Here is a 22,848-nt window from a genome sequence, read left to right as displayed (position 1 = left end):
TTGAGGGTTTGAAATATAAAAAATCATGCATAAAAAAGGTGATTGGTCTCTTATTGTTATTAGTATTAGTAGTAATTGCAACCAAGGCCGCACAAATTTTCATGCCAAAGTTTCTATGCATGTAAAACCTGATCATGTAAGTAGTGCTTAGTCAACTTATCATGCAAAACTGAATAATTTAAAGAACTCAATTGAAGGCACATAGCATCAAAAAATAAGTGCATGCATTACATAAAAAAAAACACACACAACTTCTAAAAAGAACACACTTAGCTTCAACAAAGAAAAAGAACATTTATGACTTTTAAAAAGAACATAACGCCTTAATTTAGCAAACATCAACTGTGAATTAAATTATATGACTTTTTAAAGAATGATTTACTATTCTTTATAAAGTGAATGCATCATACAAAGAAAATACCATATATGACCCTACCATCTAGATCTACTATTTAAAATGAATCTTATTAAAAAAAGAACATAATACCTTCATATAGTGAACATACTTGTAAACATACTTTAATTAATATTACAATCGATCTCCCATTACATTGACCCTACCGTATAGATCTACCATTTTTAATGAAGTTTACAGTACATTAAAGTCCTCAACACCCAAAAAACAAAAATACATACAATAAATCCAAAAGAGTACTTGTTTCACTTACTTGGAAGTATCATCGTCAATTTCGGCAATCGAACTAAGAATTGTGGGATCCACAATTGGACCAATAACTTCCGGCATGTATGCTCTTCTACAACTTACTAGTAGAAATTGATTAAGAGTAGCATCGTCTTCAACCTCCTCTAATTGTTGTTCATTTGTGACTCCAATTTGCTCTTCTCCAACCTTCTCTTGTTCACCACTTTGAATTCAAAAAAAAAAAAAAAAAAAAAAACGAAATCAAACAATAAAACACATAAACACACAAAAAACCCAAATTAATTACTATCATAACAAAAATAATCGCCCAAAAAGGTTTGCATGTGAAAAAATTTAACATACAACTCATTAAAATCAGCCATTTTATCAAGATTCTAGATTTGATTGCACGAAATTTGAATTACGATAGGGTAATTCTTGTGGAAATGGATCGGTTTTTTAGCTTAGGGTTTTGAATTTTGAGAATATAGAGAGAGAAAGATTTTTGAGAAAATGATATTTACCAAATGATTTTTTTACAATTATTGTGGGACCATGGACAGTAACTCCCCAAAATTACCTCCTTATTTCACGCCTTCTTTTATTTCAAGCGTAATGTACATTTCAAAACGCATGTTCTTTGCAATTTTTAACATGTTCTTTCCGCCTTTTTCAGATTACAATAGTATGTGCCTTTTACTTGTTGAGGGGTGTCGTTTTGGAGCGGGTGTACCATCAGCATTGTACACCCGGGTGTATAAACCACGGATTAGGGTTTAAAATAAGATAGAGAAATAATAAAATGTAGTATAAAGTTACTATATATAGAAGTGATGCAAATAAAAAAAAACATTCACAAAAGAAAAGTGATGCAAATAAAAAAAAAAATAGAGGGAGTATTGAAAATACTACTGAAAATTACTGTGCATGGTACGGGATCCAAGTTATAGATTTTTACGTTGCACACACAAGTACACACCAATTTTTTAACTTTTTTTTGAAGAAACCAATTTTTTAACTTGTTGCAATTAATCAGAGGAGTAACTATTTGGGCCCGATTCCCTCAAATAATACCGGACCTCGAATCATAACTTCAACACTTACTCTACAACAGCGAACAACCTCAACCGTCTTCAAACTCCCACCACTCAACCACCGCCAAACATGGCGGAGCAATACTCCAAACGCTCTAATCGAATTTCCAACAAACGGAAAACAATTCACGATGAAGAAGAACAAACCCTAACCCTAAATCGATGTACTGTTCGAAGCAGTTCTTCAAATTATAACCAATTTAAACCAATTCAATCATATTCGTATAAGCGCCATTCGGAGTGGAAAACCACCAGGCGGCTGGATTCTACAAATATGAATGTTTTTCGTAAATGGACTTATTCGGATTGCGATTCCTCTGATTATAAAGGTATTTATGGATTTGTATGATTAGAATTATTTTGATTTTGTTGTAATGTTCAGAATGTTGCACTTTTTTTCATGGATTTTGTAGGTTGAATTTAATTTTAAGCTGCATAGTAGCATAAATAGATGGTGCACTCGGATGTGCAATGCTCATGGTACACTCGGTCAAAATCGACAATCTCAATAAAAAAAAAAAGTGCGCGTCTTTACATATGATAAAAAAATATGTACTACTTCAGTATTACAAAGAAGATGAATTTTTTTTTTATTGAACCAAGCATTGGGATAGTAGAACTTTCATTATAAAAGTAAAGACGCGAATTTTTTATCATGTTGAATTCGTTTATACATTAATACTATATCATATAGTCCACATCTTTCTTTTTCTTTGCTTATTGTAGCATTGGATGCAATGTGGATTTTCTGGATGTATATAACGGACCTAATATTTAGTTAAGAAAGCAAGGCGGAGAAACCTTGCAAGCGTGGGCTGGAGTTGTAAACTTGCTGCTTGCAGTTATGCTGTTGCATAGTGTGATAGTTCTGCTGCAGGTTTTCAATTAGTTTTGGTCCTTTGCAGTTGTTGTGATCATAAGAATTGTTGTGATCTTAAGTTTTGTTAGGTGGCCTTGTTCATTAACTGGTCTTAACCATCGGTCCTTTACTTTGACAAGACTCGTGAGTTGGTTTATGTATCTACATTATGATGGTGTTCAATCCGCTAGTTTTAATCCAGGTTGTTTTACTAACTTTAGGATTTTGTTGCTCTGTAATGCTTGAATTGTTGCAATGAGCTGACACTAGGTTTCTTTCCGTTTGATTTTATGTATGACATAGGGGTGTCAACCCTATACAAAGAGAGCTCTCGAGTTATAAATTTCCATGCCCTTAAGTCATCTACAAGTCTCCTTTTTACAAAAAAAAAAAAAAAAAAAAAAAACAAAGGGTCTTGAGCTATTTTAGTTCTTCCTCGATCTATTAATTCTTAAATGAGAGCACTGGCATTGTATGTGTCTTCTATTATGCTTCTCTATAAATTATAAACTTTTGTGGTTCTGCATCCTATTTTATATATTTTGAGTTGGCTCTGAACTGAGACTTTGTTGTTGTTGTTGATTTTAAATTGAGATGCAACTGTTTAGACTTTGGTTCTGATTATAGTTTCTCTCTATTTGTTTTTTTATTAACACTTTACAGATAAGATTGTCCTCGTAACATACAACATTTTAGGCGTTGAGAATGCATCAAAGCATCCCCATCTATATTTCGGGGTTCCATTTAAGTACATGGAATGGGAGCACCGGAGGGAAGCTATACGCAAAGAGTTAGCTCGGTATGGTCCTAGCATCATTTGTTTTCAGGCAAGTCCAGTGTATCTTGTTTTCTTCTCTGAATATTGTGCTTTTTGTATATATTATGACTTCAAAGGAGATTAGGTATATGGTGTGATGAATAAGTTGTGATTTCTGCCTTTTTGTGGAAAATATCCTAACTATTTGTTTTGCAAGATTAATGTACTAACCCTTTTCAATTCTCAAACAAAGAATAATAAAAAAAATAATAAAAGATATGCTCTTCCCATGTCTCTTTAATATTTGTCATCCCGTGTCCTTTTCAGGTTTCATTGGCTCTATGGAAATTTAGATTTCTTATTCTTTTATTTTTGCATCTTTGCATGTGACTGTAGGAAGTAGATTGTTATAGTGATTTACATGATGCCCTCCAACAGGATGGATTTGAAGGTGTTTTAAAGGTATCAATTGTTTACCTTTTATCAAGTTGCCTTCAAAGTGATATCTTGACTGAACTTTCTTTCTTTTGCTGCTGTAGGCTCGCACTGGTGATGCTCAGGATGGATGTGCAATATTTTGGAATCATGAACGGTAATAATTTTTATGTCTAGCTAATATAAACTTGCTAAAATGATATTTTAATAGGCATCTGACTGATCTGAGTGAATGAGTTTTTCTCCACACAAAATCTTTAACCTCACCATTACTACCATTCCCTGTGTAATGCAAAACCACCACCTCCATGGCTCCATTGGCCACTAGCCCACCACTTAAAAAGAAAAGTTAGATCAGAGGGAGGGAAGGGCGGTTTTTAGATTAAATAAAGAAACTAGAAAGCAGGGAGGCAGCAGTGAAGAAGAAGTGGTATGTCATCATCCATGGAAGCAGTAAAAGAAAAGCTTGCTAAATTGCTATTGTTTCTGCCTGTGTAGTTGGAGTTGGCCAGAGGTTTCACTGCTAGAACTATACATCTTGGATCACCAAAATATATTTTTGTGATGGTGGTTGTTGATGCAAGATTGTAGCGGTGATTGTGATCACACAAGGCACTGCTGGTGGTGATATGAGAAGTTGGTCATGGTGCTGTATTGTTTGAAGAAGGCAACAAGCACTGTTGATGTCAGATAGTTGTGGTTGATGGTAGGTGAATTAGGGTTGAAAGATATTATTGTTGGCTGTGCTCAGAGGTAGAGAGAGAATAGATGATGAGGCTTTTAATGCAGAGGGATGGATGTTGAAGGATCTTTATACGAAGGAATGAGTTCTTATTATCTGGGGAACACCCTGTTCTGTTTTTCTTTTTCCTGTCTCTGCTTTCTAGTATCCCTTTGTACTTGCTTTCGCTCATTGAGATTCTTGAGGGTTTCGCTAAGAATCCAGAGACTTATGAGAGGGGCTTCTGTGGTAATTATGAGGGAAAGGAAAGATCTTTTTGTTGTTGGGGTGTGGGGACTTGGGTCTTGGCAATATGTCATTCAGAAACGTTTATATGGAAAGGAAGTGGCTTTGGCTTTTAACTTTTTAACTGAAATCCTTTGATTACTGAATGAGCATGAGCACATGATCTTTAGAGGAACTGATCGGAAGGTTGCAGATATGCTTGCCTCTTGTTCTAGTGTGTGAAAGTTCGTGTCCTAGATGCTGTCTTAAATATCTCATCGATCCTCTCTTTGCATTTTCAGTGATTTTTTTTTTTTTAATTTTTTATTTTTTTTAATGGCCCTTCTGTCTGTATATCCGCTTGTATTGTTTTCAGCTTCCTAAATTAAAAGCTTGAATCTTTAAGTTATAATGGAAAAAGGTGTTCCTTAGTAATGCCTGAGAAGTGACGGCTTATAGGAAAATTCTCCAAGATGCTGAGTTTGTCTTTTGCACCATCTTGTCCTTCTAGATTTCTGGGGAAAGAAGTTGTATGGAGATTATTATATAATTAGTCTTTCACTCTTGGAGTTCTGTTCTTTACTCAAATATCTTTTATATAAAAATTCCAGATGCTAACTGTACAGGTTTAGCTCACTTCTGATGAGTCATTATGAGTGCAGCTGTAATTCCCTAAGAACTTACTTATCATAATGCTGGTTGCTGCCTGCTTGATTTTTTTCTGGGTTTACTGATTCTTTTGTCTGACTGAAGTTATTCTATGCTTTGGGCGCAGGTTTAATCTTCTGCATGAGGAAAGCATTGAATTTCAGAGCTTTGATTTGCGTAACAATGTTGCACAATTCTGTGTCCTGAAGGTATGTTAATCAGTTGATCCCATGATGTACACAGTATGTTCATACTGTAGCTAAAACTATGATGTTACATGTTTTTAACTTTTCAAATCATATAGTTTTGTTCCTGGTTTTTTAGTGATTTTTTATTTTTTATTTTTTATTTTTATTTTTATTTTTATTTTTCTTATTTTTTTATTTAAAGATAAGATTTAGATCAAGAATCTGTATTTAGCTTATGCTTGTTAAAGAGCTGTTTATATTTCATAATATGGGATATAAGGTACCTTTGCTTCATGTTATTTGGTTTAGCTATAAATACTTGCCTAATATGTGTGTAGATTTGTACCATCTAAAATTATAGGTCTTATCTAGAATTACCTAAGACTTAGAGGACTACTTATAATATACAGAGCACATAATTATTGACTGGAGACTGAGAGAACCAGGGCAAAACAGGGGAGCAAAGAGTTAGAATGAGAGGCATGGCTGATAGAGAAAATTTGAGGCTGTTGGATAGGTCATCGAATGTCATTGATGATGAGATGGTGTTATCAAGGGTATTGGAATTCTCTCTGCATTATGTAATGGACTTGGTAGATGGGCCACCCAAGCCACCGATATGCTTCAAATATCAGAGAAGGGGAAAGAAAGGTAAACAAGCTGAGCAATCAACCACATCACAGGAGGAGGAAACACAGTTGGCACAAGAAAAATCAAATTAATGTTTCGAAGAGGAGCAATACCAAATAGTGGAGACATGGAATAGTAGTGTTATAGAGAAGGAGATAAGATTAATTAACGTCAGTTAGGCTTTTTGCAGTCTTTGCCTTTGTATATATTAAGGAATGTGTGGAGGTAGGAAATCATGTGATTAGACTTGTGTAGTTTGAGAGTAGTAACCTCAAGTTACTCTCTAGGAGAGTTGTAACCAAAACTTACTAGACATTCAATCAATCCACTGCCTTTTGCTAGCTCAAATTCTTGTTCTTTTTCTTGTATTTGGTTATTTACATTTGTGTGTGTCGGGTCTCTCACACATTATGGTGTTAATTACTTTTATCTGTTTCAAGTTGACTTGCACCACTTCTCTTAACTGGAAATCTCAGAATATATGCAACCGATCACACATAAGGTTTGTTTCATACTTTCATTACACACAATTACAATGTTTCCCTTACTATATCAACTAAATATGACAACTCTACCCATCAATAAATGCTTTCTCCTTCTTGTACCATTTTGTAGGTCTTCTTTGGCTCTTCCATAATCCCCTTTCATCCTCATCTAGTAGCCAACACAAGTTCCTGGTGGCAACTCCTCTTTCTCCTCCCGGATATCACTTCATATTTCCTTTCCCTTTCTTCCTCTTCTTCTCTGGCTTTTTCTTTTGAAGTATTCAATGATATAATTCTCCAAGTTGTTTCTTTCTGATACAGTGTTTCGATTCCTCTCCTGCATCTTTTTCTTCCTCTTTTACTGAAGATGCAATATTTTCTCACTCAATATAAAATCTGCTCGGTTGAACTTTCTGATGAACTTTATGTGTGCTATTTTAAAAAATTTGATTTTATCTGGGATTATTAGGGACCTTTGTTGACTTGGTCTAATTAATTAGGTTAGGGCTGTGGGGTATTTTGGTGGTGTGTTTCTGGTTGTAGTGAGTTCTCTCTCTCTCTGTCTCCTCTCTTGCTAGTTTGTTTGGGCTGATGCATGTTGTTGGTGATGGGTTTACATTGTGGTGGTATTGGGGTTGCATTTTTTTTTTTTAGGTGGTGGCCACAGGCTAATGGTTGGCTTGCTTTGGTGAGTTGGCAGGGTAGATGATGGTTGGGTGATTTGTCGGTGGTGGTTGGCGGACGGTGGTGGTTCCCATTGGCTGGCAGAGTAGCAGGGATGATTGGGGCTTGGTAGTCAAGGTCAGCAGAGAGCGGGCGGTGGTCAGGCAGTGGGAAAAGGAAGAAAGGTAGGGTTGAGTTAGTGCTTAAGCAATGAATTTGCTAATAGAATTACAGTTCTAGACAAAGGACTTTTTTTATATAGATGTACTCGATAAAAAAACTAGATTATGCAATGATAAAACTAAAAATAAAATTGAATATTTGCAAAAAAAGGAATTAAAATTGGTACATTAAAAAAATACCAAAAAAGATAAGAGGAGATTCGCCCGCCCCCTACATATATGATACCCTCACCTACAAAAAAGCTTGGAACACCAAAACCATTCGGAATTCCATAAATTATTCGTTCTATCAAAAAACCTTTGTTAATAATCAAAGGCCATTTGCATTTTCTTTAACAGGAAAGGATTTTTTGGATCAACGGTGTGCTTATCATTAGTTTCCTTTACCTTCACAAGTAACTGTGGAAGCCATCAACTTTGAGTCTCTTCCTCTCATAAGTTTTATGGGAAACAACATATAGGTTTTTTAGTCTTAGGGATGTGGAAAATGGGGAGATGATATTGAATCAACTCAATCAAGCTATTTCATTACATAATGAACATTCTGTAAAAACTGTGCTGTTCAACAGAAATTGGTTTTATAACATGTGCTTTAAAGTAATACTTGCATCCGTTATGGACTATAAAAATTGCCACGTTAGCCTTTAGGAGCCACTATTATAACCATGGTTTATTGTAATCAGTAATTTTTAAAAATAAAATTGTCGTTATACCTAAAACGCCTTATTTCAAATTTAACTAGATAAAATTTTAGAAGTTACTTCTTCCTTTCTTCTATATGAAACACTTTGATTATTATAGTATTCACATACTCTACTTTCACCATTTTTGGTGATTTATGCTCAAAAAAAAAAAAAAAAAATTTGTTACGTGGGATCTTATTAAATTCGTCTCAATATATATTTACAATTTTTTTTTTTTTTTTTTTTTTGAAATCTTTAATTTATATTTTATAATTATTTTTACTTGCTGATAAAAATTCAGCTAAAACTGTAAGTTGCTTTTATCATTCGTTCCTTCTCCCTTTGCACCCTTTTGATCTATATGGTTTGCTTCCAATTAGAGGAAAGATGTGTGTTTTGGGGGGTGGGAAGGGGGATAATCTTTTGTTATTATATGTATGTCTTTGTTTCTTCCTGTCGTTCTGAACTTTTAGCTGACATCAATTTTCATCATTTTTGTAGTGGATGAAACTATAGTCCAATTAATAGACTTTTGATCTTTTGTCACAGATGAATGCTGATTCATTGAATCCTGAATCAAAGATGTCAAAGTCAACGTAAGTCCTGTATGTATCAAGTGGTATATATTCTCTCGAAATTTATGGGTTTAGGACATTAGGTGGTTGGCATCATGTGAGGTGATGACTTTTCTAACGAGTTGCAGAATTCTATGAAGTTAAAATATAATGTTAGAAAGCACAATTACTCTGCTCCTATGTCAGGAACAGTATGTTAGTCGAAGCAATTAGTTACCTTTATGGATCCTTTTCTGGATTCTTTGGCCTGAGAGTGGGGAGATGTACGGAGATTGGTTTTGGGGTGAGAGTGGCATTACACTGGAAAAGGAAAATGTTGTAATAGTATGTAAATTTTAGAAGTGGTTTTGTTTAGCTACAACATATTTGTTTATGCCAATTAATTTTCAGTACAAATGGTATCTTCAAATTACACCAACTATACATGTGGTGATAATTAATGTCTACAGTCTACTACAGGCTATAATGTAAGCTTCATTATGTATTGCTCCAACATAAATTTAGAATCACTGATTTTGGATTTGGATATTTTCAGATTTAATTTACAAGAAAGTAAAATATGAAGCCTTGGGAAAATTCCTTTTGACTACTGCCCTCTTTCTTCTATGTGCCTGTCACTCCCCTAAAAAATCTACTTTATGAGAGAAGATTTTCCTTTTGATTCTAGTGTCAATCACTTGAATGACAGTTGCATATAAAATGGAGGGAGTCTTCATTGCTGAATTGTAATTTTAAAAAATATGTAAAATAATACATCATGTAACCAATTTGAGCATAATGTTTGTATTCCAGTCGTCAACTTGTGGACTTCTCCATCACAATTCTTAATTTTAAGAAGGATCCTCATAGGTTGGCATAAAGATGAATTTAGGAGTAGTTTGTAACTTTGTACATTCATGCTGTCTCACGGACACTTCTTTTTTTTCTTCCACCCCTCCCCCCCCCCCCCCCCCCCCCCTATTTTATGTCAGCACAATTATGTTTTAATATTATACGAGTCTGTAAGCAAAAAAATTAATGTATCTACCACGATGCTTCATGTAGAAGTCTGGTTGTTGGCAATATACACGTTCTTTTCAACCCAAATCGAGGGGACATCCAGCTGGGACAGGTATTGCATATAATAAATTATGAATGATAATAGTTACTTCAGGCTTTGTCAAATTTGTTTCTATTTTGTCTATAGACACAATTGACATACCCTTCAAAACAACTTCGACAGATACGTCTGTTTCTGGATAGGGCCCACAGATTATCTGAAGAATGGGGTGGGATCCCTGTTGTGCTTAGTGGTGATTTTAATAGTGTCCCTCAGGTATTCCTGCCGTTACAGTTTCAAAAGTTGGCTGAGTTTCACAATTATTTGTCTGATAAAATTATTTTTGTTTACAGAGTGCTGCATATCAGTATATATCCTCCGCAAAGGTAAACATATAGTCTTTCATGATAAGCTATCCTTAATTGTTTATATTCTTATACATGTAAGTCTTGTTTGCAGTTGGATCTTTTACAACAAGACCGAAAACGTGTATCTGGGCAGATTCAGATGCCACTGTGTCACTCTTTTTCACCTAAGGGGCCATTCAGGTATTTCTTCAAATTCATATTGTCTTCATTGGTTGTTAATAGCTCATGCGGCTTGCTGTCCTCCATTCCCCCTTCTGCCCTCACCTTTTCCATATGAATAAATCTATGATCTATTCTTGCCTTCTTGGCATTTTGAAGACTTTTGATTTGCATATTTATCCTAGCGATTGTCTGCAAGACTTTTACTCAATGATATGCAATATCTTTAATTCATGTATCATTGTTTGCGGAAGCACTTTGTATGTTTTATTTGAATAAATCTTTCTATCCTATGTCATGCACAAGATTGCCTTGAACAATCATTGGGTTATTTTGATTTGAGGATTATATGAAGTGGAGTTGCAACTCTTGTAAGTTATTTAAAAAAATGTTTAATTGAATAGGATGTGAATGGTTGATGGTTTCTCAATAATTCTCATTATATTCTTTGGAGTGATGAGTTAGATTTGAGGATTGATGCTTTTGGTTTCTTGGGAGGACTAAAGTTAGATTGTAATTGAGTGATAGAATTCCTGGAAATTTACCTTTTTCTTATTTTTCTCCTTTAAAAGTATGCAATTCATCTCACATGACTATTTCATAGTTCTGATATTTTAATGAAGGACATCTTTAAGGGGATGATTTAAGTAAGAGCGCAAAGCCTTAGTACAATAATGCTACTGAGATCTAATTGTGTGACCAAAAGAGGGGGGGGGGGGGGTGAGGTGCTCGTTGAATCATTTAGTTGTGTTATGGTAATAAATACTTATAAACCTTTATGCTATACATCATTAACACCCAATGTGACAAGCCGAAATAAACAATTTCTCACAGAAGTCAAGAACCTTATTTTAAAATTGGATTTTTCTATAATTATTGTGAAAAAAGGCCGATGTGACAAAGTTATGTTTTTTTTTTTTTTTTATAATAAAGTTTAGTATTGAAGAAAATACATAAAGCGTCAAAAAAAAAAAAGAAAAAAAAAATAGAGGCAGTATAATTATAGCTCTTGATTTCGGGATTACCTCTTAAAATTCAGAGTTTCAGACTATGTTTCATATTAACATATTTTTGGTCACAGGGAGACTCCTTTATTAAATACTTCTAGTAAATTAAGAAATTATATTTTCAGTCTCCTTTTTCTTTAGGACTTCTTGGGCTGAATATGTTTGGAAATATGTTGTTGTACATTTTGAATATACCCTCATGCTTGTGTGAATTTTCCTCGAGCTTGAATTGAGACCTGATTACTCTCCTTTTATATATATATATATATATATATATATATATATATATATATTTGATGTTGATGATGATGCTTTTAGCAGGATTTTAATCTTAATTTTTGGTGGGAATTTTAACCGTTGGAAAGTTAAGTGATGGCCTAACTATCCTTCCACCTCCTTTTTATCTACCTTACAACTTCATACTCTATGGCCACAAACCTCTTAATGCTATGCCAGTTCACCAAAGTATAAGATGCATCTACTTTACATTTTATTTTATTTTATTTTTTTTTTTTTTAAAAAAAAAAAAAAAAAAAAAAAAAAAAAAAAAAAAAAAACTGAATAGTATTAATATGCGGGCAGCAGAGGCCAAATGACACAGTTTATTGATATTTAAAAGTGTATGAGATATGAAAGTAGACTTTGTGATAAATACAACTGCTTGAAGTAGGTTCTTATATATAATCAAATTTTCCCTTTGCTTCTGATCAAGGAATGGGAGGCAAAAGCCATCGATCTGTAAATGGACTGACGAAGAATTAAAATTTGCTACTGGGAGTGAGGAAGTCACTTGTCTGCAGCACAGCCTAAAACTCCGCAGTGCATATCATGGTGTTCCTGTAAGACGTTCTTAGATCCCAAAGATCTTTCACATTGCTATGGTCTGTTGTTTAGACATATCAATCTGGGATTTCATTGTATTGCCTGATGTTTAGTAAATTATTTGGTCAGGGGAGTGTCACAACAAGAGATAATATTGGAGAACCTTTGGCAACATCATTTCATTGTAATTTCATGGGAACTGTTGATTACATATGGTAAGAAAACCTTGATGATTAAATCAGCATGGATTTGAAGTTAAAGAGCAACTGAAAAACCTTAATGATTAAAGCAGCATGGATTTGAACTTAAAGAGCAATTGATATCTATGTGTTGCTTCCTGTAGGCACAGTGACCAACTTGTTCCTGTCAGGGTCCTTGAAACACTGCCTATAAATGCATTGGAAAAATTGGGAGGGCTTCCAAGTAAGGTACTTCTAGTTATAGCCTAAAAGCTGTTCTTGTGTTTATAATATTTCATAGTCCCTCTCTTGTGGTTGATAAAGGTCTTCCTGCTTTGAAAAGGGTTGCTTGATCAAAGTAATATGTTTCCTAATAGATTCACACAGGTCTATTTTAAGTACTCTTGAATTATGCTATCAATAACTGAGTGCCTTTGTGAAGGAATACAACCTTACATGATTAGGTTGATTATATAGATCATGAATATAATTTCTCCCTTACTGATTTGAAACTCAGAATTGAAATAGCTTTTCGATGCATCCTGTAGCTGGCTATCCAGCTCTGAGAGTTGTTACAAACAATTTTGGTCACTAATATGCATCAGCCCCATGTTCCTTTTGATAGACCTATAACTTGGTATTTAACCTCTGCACGCAGATCTTTAAAGAAAAACACAATAGCTACTTTTCAGTTGTGACATGGTATTGGAACCTGGTTTTAACAACATCAAGAGCTTAACTAACATGGTTTATGCATCAGCTCCGAGCTCCTTTTGTTTGATCTATAGCTCTTGTTGGATATCTTTCTCTGCCGTTTCATTACATAATTGTTGTTCTAAAGGATTTTGAATTGTCATTTCACAAATTGCCATTTCCTAGTCTGTGTTTTGAATATATACTATGATATTGGTCATAAAATTACTTTTTACCGTTGAGGATCATTCCTCTTGAATAACTGTACCACATATCCCACACTTTCCTCCTTTTATTCGAACCATGTATATTTGTAAGAGCAAAGTTTACAAACTTGACAATAGAAGAATATGCCTACTGGCTACCTGATTGACCATACATCCACAAAATTTGTCATCATTGGCATATAATTTAAATTGAGAAATAGTTCTCTTTAACTTAGAAACTTATTATTTATTCTTGTCAGAAGCACACCAGATCAAACTAGACTAGATTTTTTTTTTTTTTTTTTATTATTGTTTACTTGTTACCAAACATCTTTAATTGCGTGCTACTATAATTTATACTCTAGTGTAAAATTACGGTCAAAGTTTCTTTTTTAATTTCCTTTACTTATTATTCAATACCTTTAATTGTGTATTATAGTAAATAAGTGTAAAAATATGGTCAAAGTTTAGTCAGATTATTTTCATACTAAAGTACCAAGCAATGCTTTGTCTGGTGGGAAAGTTTGCATCTCACAACTATGAGGTTGATCAAACCTACCTAGAGGCACTCTGGGTTGAAATTCCCTTAACCTCCCCCCTCCCCCACTCCCAAGGGGTCTAGCTTGCAAACCCGGGCCGGGTTGAATTGCGAGAGTTTTCAGGGTAGGGCCCTTCTCCTTACCTTCCAAAAAACAAACAAAACAAAAAAAAAGTCACTCTGGAACACTTATCAGATAAATTATAAAATCACTCTGGAACACACTCTGAATACCTTGATCCGAAGGATCTTTTTTCCAGGTTTATTTGTTTTCTTGCGTTCCTGATTTCACAGCAGTCACAGCCCATAGTTTAATTGCCTTTATCAAATGTTATGAACTTCCAATGCAGTAGAAGCTGCAAATTTAGAAATTGGGACCATGAGGGAATAGCATGGTTTGGTGACTCAGGGTTTTTAATTTATAGAGCAAGGGCTTATGAGTTGGATCTTATCTCTATCAACAGCAGATTAAAATCAAACTATGAATTAACCCTCTTGTTAGAATAAATCAGGCTTAGTAGAAAAACTCTACACTCTTAATAATGTACTCCCTCCGTCTCCTTTATAAAGTTAAGTTTGAAGTTTTACGCAGGTATTAAAAACAAATGTTTGGGAGTAGGTAAAATGGGAATATATAATTTGAGAGTAGCTAAATATTTTGGTAAATGGAAATTTTTGCTTTAGGAGTTGGTAAATATTTTGTTAAACGGGAAAAGTTGCTTTGGGATTATGTAAATTTTTTGGCAAATGAGAATAGCTGCATCGGAAGTAGGTAAATATGAGGGTGTGTAGATTTTTTGTTGGAAGTAGAAACGTAACCATAGAAAGGAATCTCTAAAAATGGAAAAAAGAGGCGGAGGGAGTAGCTTATTAGAAAGTTTATGGATGTACACCCACCACATATAGGATCTGTTCCTCCCTTTCTCTGTTTCCATTTCAGTTTCTTAATTTGAAGCTGTTTGAATTGTTTTCTATTTATTCAGACCAGAGCAACAGAGGAAAGGCTTATTCTTTGAGATGCCAGCTGATTATATATGAAGTAAATAATATACCCCTTGTGCTGCTCTTGTTGTTGCAATATCAGATAGGTCACTTGCTAACTGAAAATTTCTAGATAAATCCAGCACTCCGCGCTTATTTTGCCTAGAACTGCAGATTTTGGAGTATGGTGTTGTGAGGATTATTTTTTGTTGGCTTGAGGAATTGGTGCAGAGGACACTTTCTAATTGAGCATTCTTGATCAAATTGTTCTCTCTACCCAGAACAGCTAGTTTTAGAGTGAATGGGACTTTGGGTAGCTGAACTTAAATATGTGACGACTCATGAGGATAGTCTAACTTCATAATTACTGGCCCCATTGCTATAATCGCTAGCAGTTGAGGCTTGGATTCCCTCTAAATGCTTTCTCGCAATGGAAATCGCTTAAAAGACTTGGCTTAACTTCCCTACTAACATGTACCTAAAGATGGTTGTGGGTCATGCTGAGCCCATGTGCTTGCAGTTAGCTAAGCCCAAAGCACAAGCTACATGCCTTGCCAAATTTTTCAAAAGGTCATCCCATGCATGGCCCAAGTTCATGTGCCACAGTGCCATGCTTGCGTAAAGTAGGATCACTATGATTGTTGATAGGAAATAGAGTAGAGGATCTGCGATACATAAGATTGTAATTTATAAGAGAAAAATCTCAGTGAAGCTGTTGAAATGTAAGTCCCTTAAAATTTTACAACAATGTTGTTTTCTCTGTGAATGGTGTGTTTGTTGCTGAGAACTGGAAGTACTCCAACCTCTGTATAAGGAATAATAAAATTTATGGTTGGGGATTGACACTAATAAATACCTGTATAAGATATATATGGTCAATCGCACTTTAATGATTTGTGGTTTCTGCTGTTCCTTTTAGATTTTGTTAAATCACTAGTTCATTACTAGTAATTTACCGTAGTTGATAAAAAGGTTGATAACTTGGTATGCTGTTGATTTAGAAAGTTCTATCTGTAGTTAAGCTTGTATGGTCCATATTTCTGCTACCTGTAAATTCAATGTGATATATATTACCAAAGAAAGGATTGCTTTAACTTCTTTATTGCTTTAAAGATGCATTTCCAAAGCTGACATTACTAATTAAAGGTGCTTGGTGCTCTGTTTCTTGTTAAACCTTTGCCAAATAAAAAAATTGCTGACACAGTTGTTGCTTCTGGTGTAGAATTGGGGCAGCGATCACCTGGCGTTGGTGTGTGAATTTGCTTTTGCAAACACTGAAGTTTAAAAGGGGTAGCAACTGCTGTCACACTTCTTCATTGGAATAGTTGCAAGCACTGGACATAAAGTGTCATATAGGGCGTATAGGGAATGATCAGTCCAACATTGAAGTTTATGTGGTATGGCCATGAAATTCTTAAGCAATGGTCTCAGGATCCATATGAACTGTCGGTTAACTGTGATCAAATGTCCCTTTGAGAATGATAAGCGCCCGAGAAACTGAGCAGTTAAGTTGATTGAAGAAATAGAAGAGTATGAAAATGGGGATCAAATCACGAGGGATGGACATATCTGAGTCAATAGCAGCTAGCACAGGCAGATCAAGACTTGAAGGACAAATAATTTATATCAAAAGTTGTGTAAATGGCGTTTTCGAATGACAGTTCATGTTAGTCAATGTTAGTCAACCTCAAATCCTTTAGGGATTAAGGCTTTTTTTTTTTTTTTTTCCTGATTAAAAAATTTACGTAAAATAAAATAGAAAGATCACGTATTCTAGAATATAAATCCTGTCTCCACATTAAACCTCTTATCTAAATTATTAGATAACTTTTTCTTAGTTATATATGAATGATGTTAAAAAAAAAAAAAAAAGAAAAAGAAAATAAAAAAGAAAAAAAGAAGAAGTTATATATGAATAGTGTTTGTTCACTTTACATTTGTTAGCTTAGTTATTGTAAACACACGACTTATCTCTATTACATAGGGAAAAACATGGTGTGCATTGTTCGCATATTTGATTTTTTTATTTATTGGTGCAAAAAGTTCAAGTATTTGGTAAGATAATTTTAAAATAATAGTTTTTTAAATCGAATTTTGTTATATTTGAATAAAAATTCACTTAATTGAAGGTTAGTCATCAATTTGTCTCTGATTTCACTCTAGTATGTTCTCGTTGCACATTTCTAATGGTACTATTAGATTGTATATTGGTATGTCCAATTTAAATACTTATTTGTAACATTATAATGTAGCATTAGAAGGCTTTATTATACTATTAGACCATCTACTAGTATGTTACATGCATTTTGAAGAGTTGAAACTTTTTTTTTTTTTATAAGATGAAGTGTAAAAGTGAGTCGAACTAAAGTTGGTTATTTAAATGGTATCTATTTGCGAAAACATAATTGTCTATCAGGTATTGCTTAAGACTTCCTCAAGGATTGTTGGTAGAAGAGAGGATGCAAATGTAAGTATAATGACTCCCAGTTTGGGCTTTACCTAAAAAGAAAGTAATCCTCAAATTATAATACGCATCAATGTGCGGAATATGAATGGATTAATATTGCCGCCACATGTACCTGTCTAACCCTGCATGCAAGAGTAAATGTTGTCGCCTAGAACCTCATCATGCTCGATTAAACATATCAGTGATGTAATCAATCGAGCAAAACACTTTTTAAGCAAGCTAAAGCACTATAAATTCTCTCCTAATCTCAGAGATAACACACAACAATTGAGTATGATACCTTAAATCAAAACTTTCCTTAGATCTCACTGAAATCCTTCGTAATAAAACAATTTGTTTTCCTTTTTTTTTTTTTTTTTTTTTTTTTTTTAAATCATACTCAAAATGGTGTTTGATAAAGTATAATTAAAAATGTTTTATAACTAAGTAAAATAATTTTCTCATATCTCCAAATAGGACATTTAACCATAACATTAAAGAATCCAAGAAAAACTATTAACCTTCATTGAGGTGCTTGAGAAAAAATAACCTATTATTTGAATTTAAAATTTGGATCAATTAGAAAAGACATTGGAAAATATTGTGATTAATATTTTCCTTTTCCATATCAATAAAACATTGAGTAGCAACGTTGCAGGAAATTTAGATACAATGCAGCCTATTAAAACAAACAAGACCATAAAACTATAAAAGTTCCACAAAGATGGGCACTCTTAACAATTTCCTCTACTCTCCCAGCATTCCAATTTACTGATATAACCTCTTGCTGCACAGCCCTTCAGACATCTTAAAACCATGCAGGCCAGGAAAGTGGACAAAATACAGGACAAAAAACTCAAACATTAGTGTGTTAAATAAATCATTAAGGCAATCCTCAAAACAAATCCCTTGATCCATGCCAGCAAGTACGATGTTTAGTCATTTATAGCTGACCCGACTGTAAATGTTTTGATGATTCTATGGGGGCAAAATGTTAGATCGAGTCCCAAGTAGTCAAAATTAAGTACAAAACTGACATCTTATTATGGCATGATGGGTAACAATTTTGTCGTCAACTCAGGAATAACATTTACATCAAACTTGAGATGCAGATAACCTCAATAATGATTCAATTACCCAAGCAATTTCCCAAAGTTTTTTGCTCTTCGTACACAGTCTTGATACCTTTGGACCACACTTGCGCATTTGAGCGATTCTGTGGCGTGTTCTTTGTAACATGCTGTGCATGCATCTCTCTCAGACTGACAGACAATAGATTTCTGCTGAGGAAGCTTGAATTCTTTCTCATGTAGTTCCTTTGATCTCTGTGTCACTTCTTTCAGCATGTTCTCCTCATGTTTCTGCATTTTCTCCAAAACAGCTTCACTCTCCTTTAAAACAGATCGAACAGCTTCTAGCTCTGGATTTGGGGATGGAGGCACAGGCAAAAAGAATGGGGGTTGAAGAGGCCAACCAGCGGAAGGAGTGTCTTTTTGAGCTTTAGGCTCGTCAGGAAGCTGCTTCTGGGGTACTTTCTTCTGTGACTGCTGAGACTCCCTAGGTACCTTTGGCTTACTTTTCTTAGGTTTTTTCTTTGACTTGTCATCGCCATCTACAAGCTGAAGTATCAGGTTATGACTGACTGTAATACTGTCACCCATTGAGGCAGCACCACTAGACAACCTGAAACCATTTGTTCAGAAAACCCATCTGATCAAGAATGCAGCAAAAATTATATGCAACTCTTAAAGACTTGCAGCTGTCAGATAAATTAGCAAGCGCACTATAAATGAGGTTTACAATGGGCTTTATTTAAATTCCAGATATCCTACAAAATTCCCAGACTGTCCTAAGCTAAACACAAAACAAAAACAATCCCTAAACTTCATACTCAACACCACTCCAGCCCCAAGAAAATATTGCGTCTACATGAAAACACATTAAGTGATAGATGCAGGACTCATGTTATTTTGTTTCCACTTGGGTAGCATAGAAAAGATAAAGGGTACACCAAACAAATTATTCCATTTGAAGCCATAAATAGATGGAGTTTTCAGCTATTAGGATGCTTACAATAATCCAACAATGATTTAAGAGTAAAAGAGATGGTGATGTTAGAAAGATATGTTACACATTGGGTTGTATGTAGGTTATCAGGTGTCGTGTGTCAGATACTCTGACAATTCAACACAACACAAAGCCAAATCTGAGTATAAGCAACTTAGTTAAGACGTAACTAGGGGAGTGAAAATGAAAAAAGTGGCAGGAATGCGCTCAGCTTGGTAAAGTCAAAAGTTCAAGATTGGGCTCAGCCACCTTGGCATTTTGTTAATTTCTATATCAGAAGATACATAATTCTAACAAAACAAACAATACGAAGTATGAATTAAAGAGTGAGCAATTTAGCTTAGTTGTGGCGGTTGTGCATCATAGGATAACAGCTTGTAATGGATCAATTTGAGGTTCAACTTAACTCATATGGTCAATCAAGTTGAACCTAAGGAAACGCTAATCCTTCTTGTCATAATGCTAACCTAGCTAGCACATACATGGGGTTGGGAAAATGTGAAAATGCCTATTCTTAAAAACACCAAATAGGCAATTCAACAAACCAGTCAAATATTGTCACATGTTTGACAAAACAATAAAGCATTACTAGTCACAGTTCAACACCAAAATGAAGTCACAGCCTAACAAGCCCATGCTGAATAGAAGTCACTGGTCCACAAACTCACAAATCAGTGAGTCACAATTTATCACAAACTAAAAAGTTGCTGTTTCAAAGAGAGAAAAAAGAGGAAAGGAATTGATTAAAGAGATAACAGCAAAGAAAAGTCAGAAACCAGTCAAGAAATGAGACACAGCAGCAAAATAACAAATTGTGTCGGCATATAACACCAAACATTGAATCTCAAAAGGAAAGAACTCCCAACAACCCAGGAGTCTATCAAATTCTCCCAACACCAATGAACTTTGTATGGCCAAATAGAAAATGAACATTGCATTACTATGAGCCCCAATTATTAAAGAGATGTGCATAACTGTAATAGGATAAACGAGCAAAATCACAAGATAAAACGCAGAAGATCAAACGCCCACAGGTTCAGGAGCAAACTAAGAAACCAAACCATAAAATAAAATAAATAAACAGAACAAAAAACACTAGACAATCTCTAAACAAAGAGCGAACATGCTACGACATGAACAAGACCTCAATCACCAATGAACAAGAACCAAAAACACGACCAGAAAAAGAGCATAAGATAAAACTGAAAAGATCAAAAGCAGACAGGTTCTACAGCCAACTGAGAAACCCAAACATAAAAAATACCAAACAAAATTTATAAATAAAAAGCTAACATGTCTACTACATGAAAATAACCTTAACCACTAATAAACAAGCACAAAATAATACAGCCTGAGGAGCAACATATTAGTGTGATGTACAGAAACTAAATGATCCCCTACTTCCAACGACATACACCAATCATCCCCTCATTCTCCCCTCATACACCAATCATCCCCTCACTCTCCCCTCACCCAAACAACTCATTTCCTCCTCATCCCAACACCCAAATAAAATAAGAAGCAGTCACAATATCAAAGCTAACTTTAAACAAGGGGTGCAATACACACCAAATTCGAAACCCAAAAACCGAGTTAGCCTATAATTACACCAGACCAATCAAACTCCACTGACTTACAAAATCACAAACAGAAAATAACAAAACAGTGAAAAACATTAATCAACACCTCAGGAAGATTAAGGCAAAGATAGGATGATTTTAAATTCAAGAAAAAGGGGCTCCACTTCATTGATGCACAGAAGATGAACGAGGCCTAAACCAAAATTAATTAAAAGCTTAGACAGAAATTTGGAGAAGGAAAAAAAAAAACCTAAAACTGTAATTATACTACTCATTGGTTATGTATATCAAATGATATTATTCCTCTAGTTCCAAATTAGTTTTTACGCTTTTCCCTGTCCTAGATTAGTGACTCCTTTTGACAAAGGAAGTAGAAATTCACATGAATTTGGAATATTTGGGAATTAAATTGCTTACTTTAAATTCATGGGATTTTTCTAAAGTAGTTTGGTTTGCAATGTGAAGAGTAAATTTCCATAGGAATTTCTATTTACCTATGGGGAGCTAGGTAATTAAATTCCTACATTTTGTGGGAAGTGAAAAAATCCTAGGATTTTCTACTTCCCCCACCCCACCATTTTTTTTGTCAACCAAACAACTCTCCCTAATTACAATTCCTAGTATTTTCCAATTCCCACATTTTCTTATGCCAACCAAACATCACCTTATACATCCCTCATTTCACTGCAAAAAGTTAGAACCTCACACTCTTTCGCATTCGATCAAATAAATCTCACTCTCTCCTTTCACATATACCTTTTCAATAAAAACAACATCCCACTAGCTCCTACATCTACTTTTTAAATTAAACGGAAAGTATAACCAATCAAAACTAATTTAATCAGTCCCCAAATTCAAATCTCTTTTCACCCAATAATCTAGTTCTAAATAAAAGTCCCATTCAGTTTTATCTACATTTTATTTCATTCACCTTTATTCAATCAAACCCAACTATCTTATTCAATTATGCAATTTCAACCATCTAATTGAGGACCAAGGGAGTATGTGACATCACATGATAAGTGTCAGCAATAATCTGGGATATGTAAACAATAATCTTATATACCATCTAACTATTTCAGCAATCGACTAGATGTAATCGTATAGTTCAATCTTAACATTAAAGGGTTCTGCAATTCATTAACAACCAAATTTGATTCAATCATCAATTAAGCTCATAATTTTAGGAATATTTGATTCAATTATCAATTAAGCTCATAATTTTTCTTTTCTTACAACATAATCGCTGGTTATGGTCTTTTATAATCTTAGTAATTAGAACCAATAGTTCACATTTTCGAACCCTAAACTTACTACACTGACAATTAAATCAGATTAGATCAAAGATAAACCCTAGATTGTAAAAATGATTTGATGATTACAAAAAAGAAACAAAAACTTACCTCAGAAGCTGCTTCAATGGGAGATACAAGTATTTTAATGGAGAACGTGAAGTGCGCTTCAATGGAGAACTGAGAGACAAGAGCTTTTTTTTTTTTTTTTTTCCTTATTGACAATTAGAGCAATTCAATGGGATGGAGCCCCATTAAAAGCTCTGACCCGCCCCAATTATAACTGGATTAGATCGGTCCAATTATTAAATGGGGCGGGTCTTTATAAAGTTGTCCAATTATGAATTCTTAGTGGCCTAATGGGGCTTAATGAACTCTACGGTTTGAAATAAGAAAACTATTATACTACATATTTCCTCTGTTCTGTTTTATTTGCTCACCCGCTTTGATTTTAATACTATTCATCACCCCTATTTTGACCATCCTTTGTGAATAACAGGTGAGGAAAAACATAATCATGTGGGATCTTTTTGAATTCATCTCAATCAGTACTATTATAAAATATAACTTTTATAATTTTTACTTACAAAGAATTAAAGTTATTGATCATTAAAATTTTGTATTGGCAAACGTGATAAAAGAAACAGGTCAAATAAAAAAGATCAGAGGAAGTATAATTTAAG

General features: G+C 34.3%; 2 protein-coding genes across 2 annotated transcripts; one reads left to right on the top strand and one right to left on the bottom strand.

Moving 5' to 3' along the window:
* Nucleotides 1–1,750: 1,750 nt before the first annotated feature.
* LOC145568696 (carbon catabolite repressor protein 4 homolog 5-like) lies at nt 1,751–16,794 on the top strand. The gene is made up of 14 exons (XM_081628119.1): nt 1,751–2,066; nt 3,260–3,423; nt 3,750–3,815; nt 3,893–3,945; nt 5,510–5,591; nt 8,763–8,809; nt 9,833–9,899; nt 10,011–10,103; nt 10,181–10,213; nt 10,287–10,375; nt 12,074–12,200; nt 12,313–12,398; nt 12,527–12,611; nt 16,003–16,794. Exons 1-14 carry the CDS (start codon nt 1,808–1,810, stop codon nt 16,063–16,065), a joined length of 1,314 nt encoding a protein of 437 aa, XP_081484245.1. The 5' UTR covers nt 1,751–1,807; the 3' UTR covers nt 16,066–16,794.
* A 1,452-nt stretch (nt 16,795–18,246) lies between these two features.
* LOC145567472 (uncharacterized) lies at nt 18,247–22,401 on the bottom strand. The gene is made up of 2 exons (XM_081626763.1): nt 22,277–22,401; nt 18,247–18,909 (listed from the first exon to the last, which is right to left on the bottom strand). Exon 2 carries the CDS (start codon nt 18,885–18,887, stop codon nt 18,360–18,362), a length of 528 nt encoding a protein of 175 aa, XP_081482889.1. The 5' UTR covers nt 18,888–18,909; nt 22,277–22,401; the 3' UTR covers nt 18,247–18,359.
* Nucleotides 22,402–22,848: the final 447 nt, after the last annotated feature.

This window comes from Chenopodium album, chromosome 11, assembly GCF_948465745.1.
Source record: "Chenopodium album chromosome 11, dcCheAlbu1.1, whole genome shotgun sequence".
In the NCBI taxonomy this organism is placed as follows: domain Eukaryota; kingdom Viridiplantae; phylum Streptophyta; class Magnoliopsida; order Caryophyllales; family Amaranthaceae; genus Chenopodium; species Chenopodium album.
The sequence above is the reverse complement of the archived record's forward strand: the minus strand, read 5'-3'. Positions and strand labels throughout refer to the sequence as shown.

Bases quoted from the DNA above. Each gene is read 5' to 3' on its own strand.
- LOC145567472 (XM_081626763.1), bottom strand. From the start codon at position 18,887: ATGGGTGACAGTATTACAGTCAGTCATAACCTGATACTTCAGCTTGTA.
- LOC145568696 (XM_081628119.1), top strand. From the start codon at position 1,808: ATGGCGGAGCAATACTCCAAACGCTCTAATCGAATTTCCAACAAACGG. The intron at 3,946-5,509 runs GTAATAATTTTT...CTTTGGGCGCAG, and splicing joins ATATTTTGGAATCATGAACG to GTTTAATCTTCTGCATGAGG. The intron at 12,399-12,526 runs GTAAGAAAACCT...TGCTTCCTGTAG, and splicing joins GGAACTGTTGATTACATATG to GCACAGTGACCAACTTGTTC.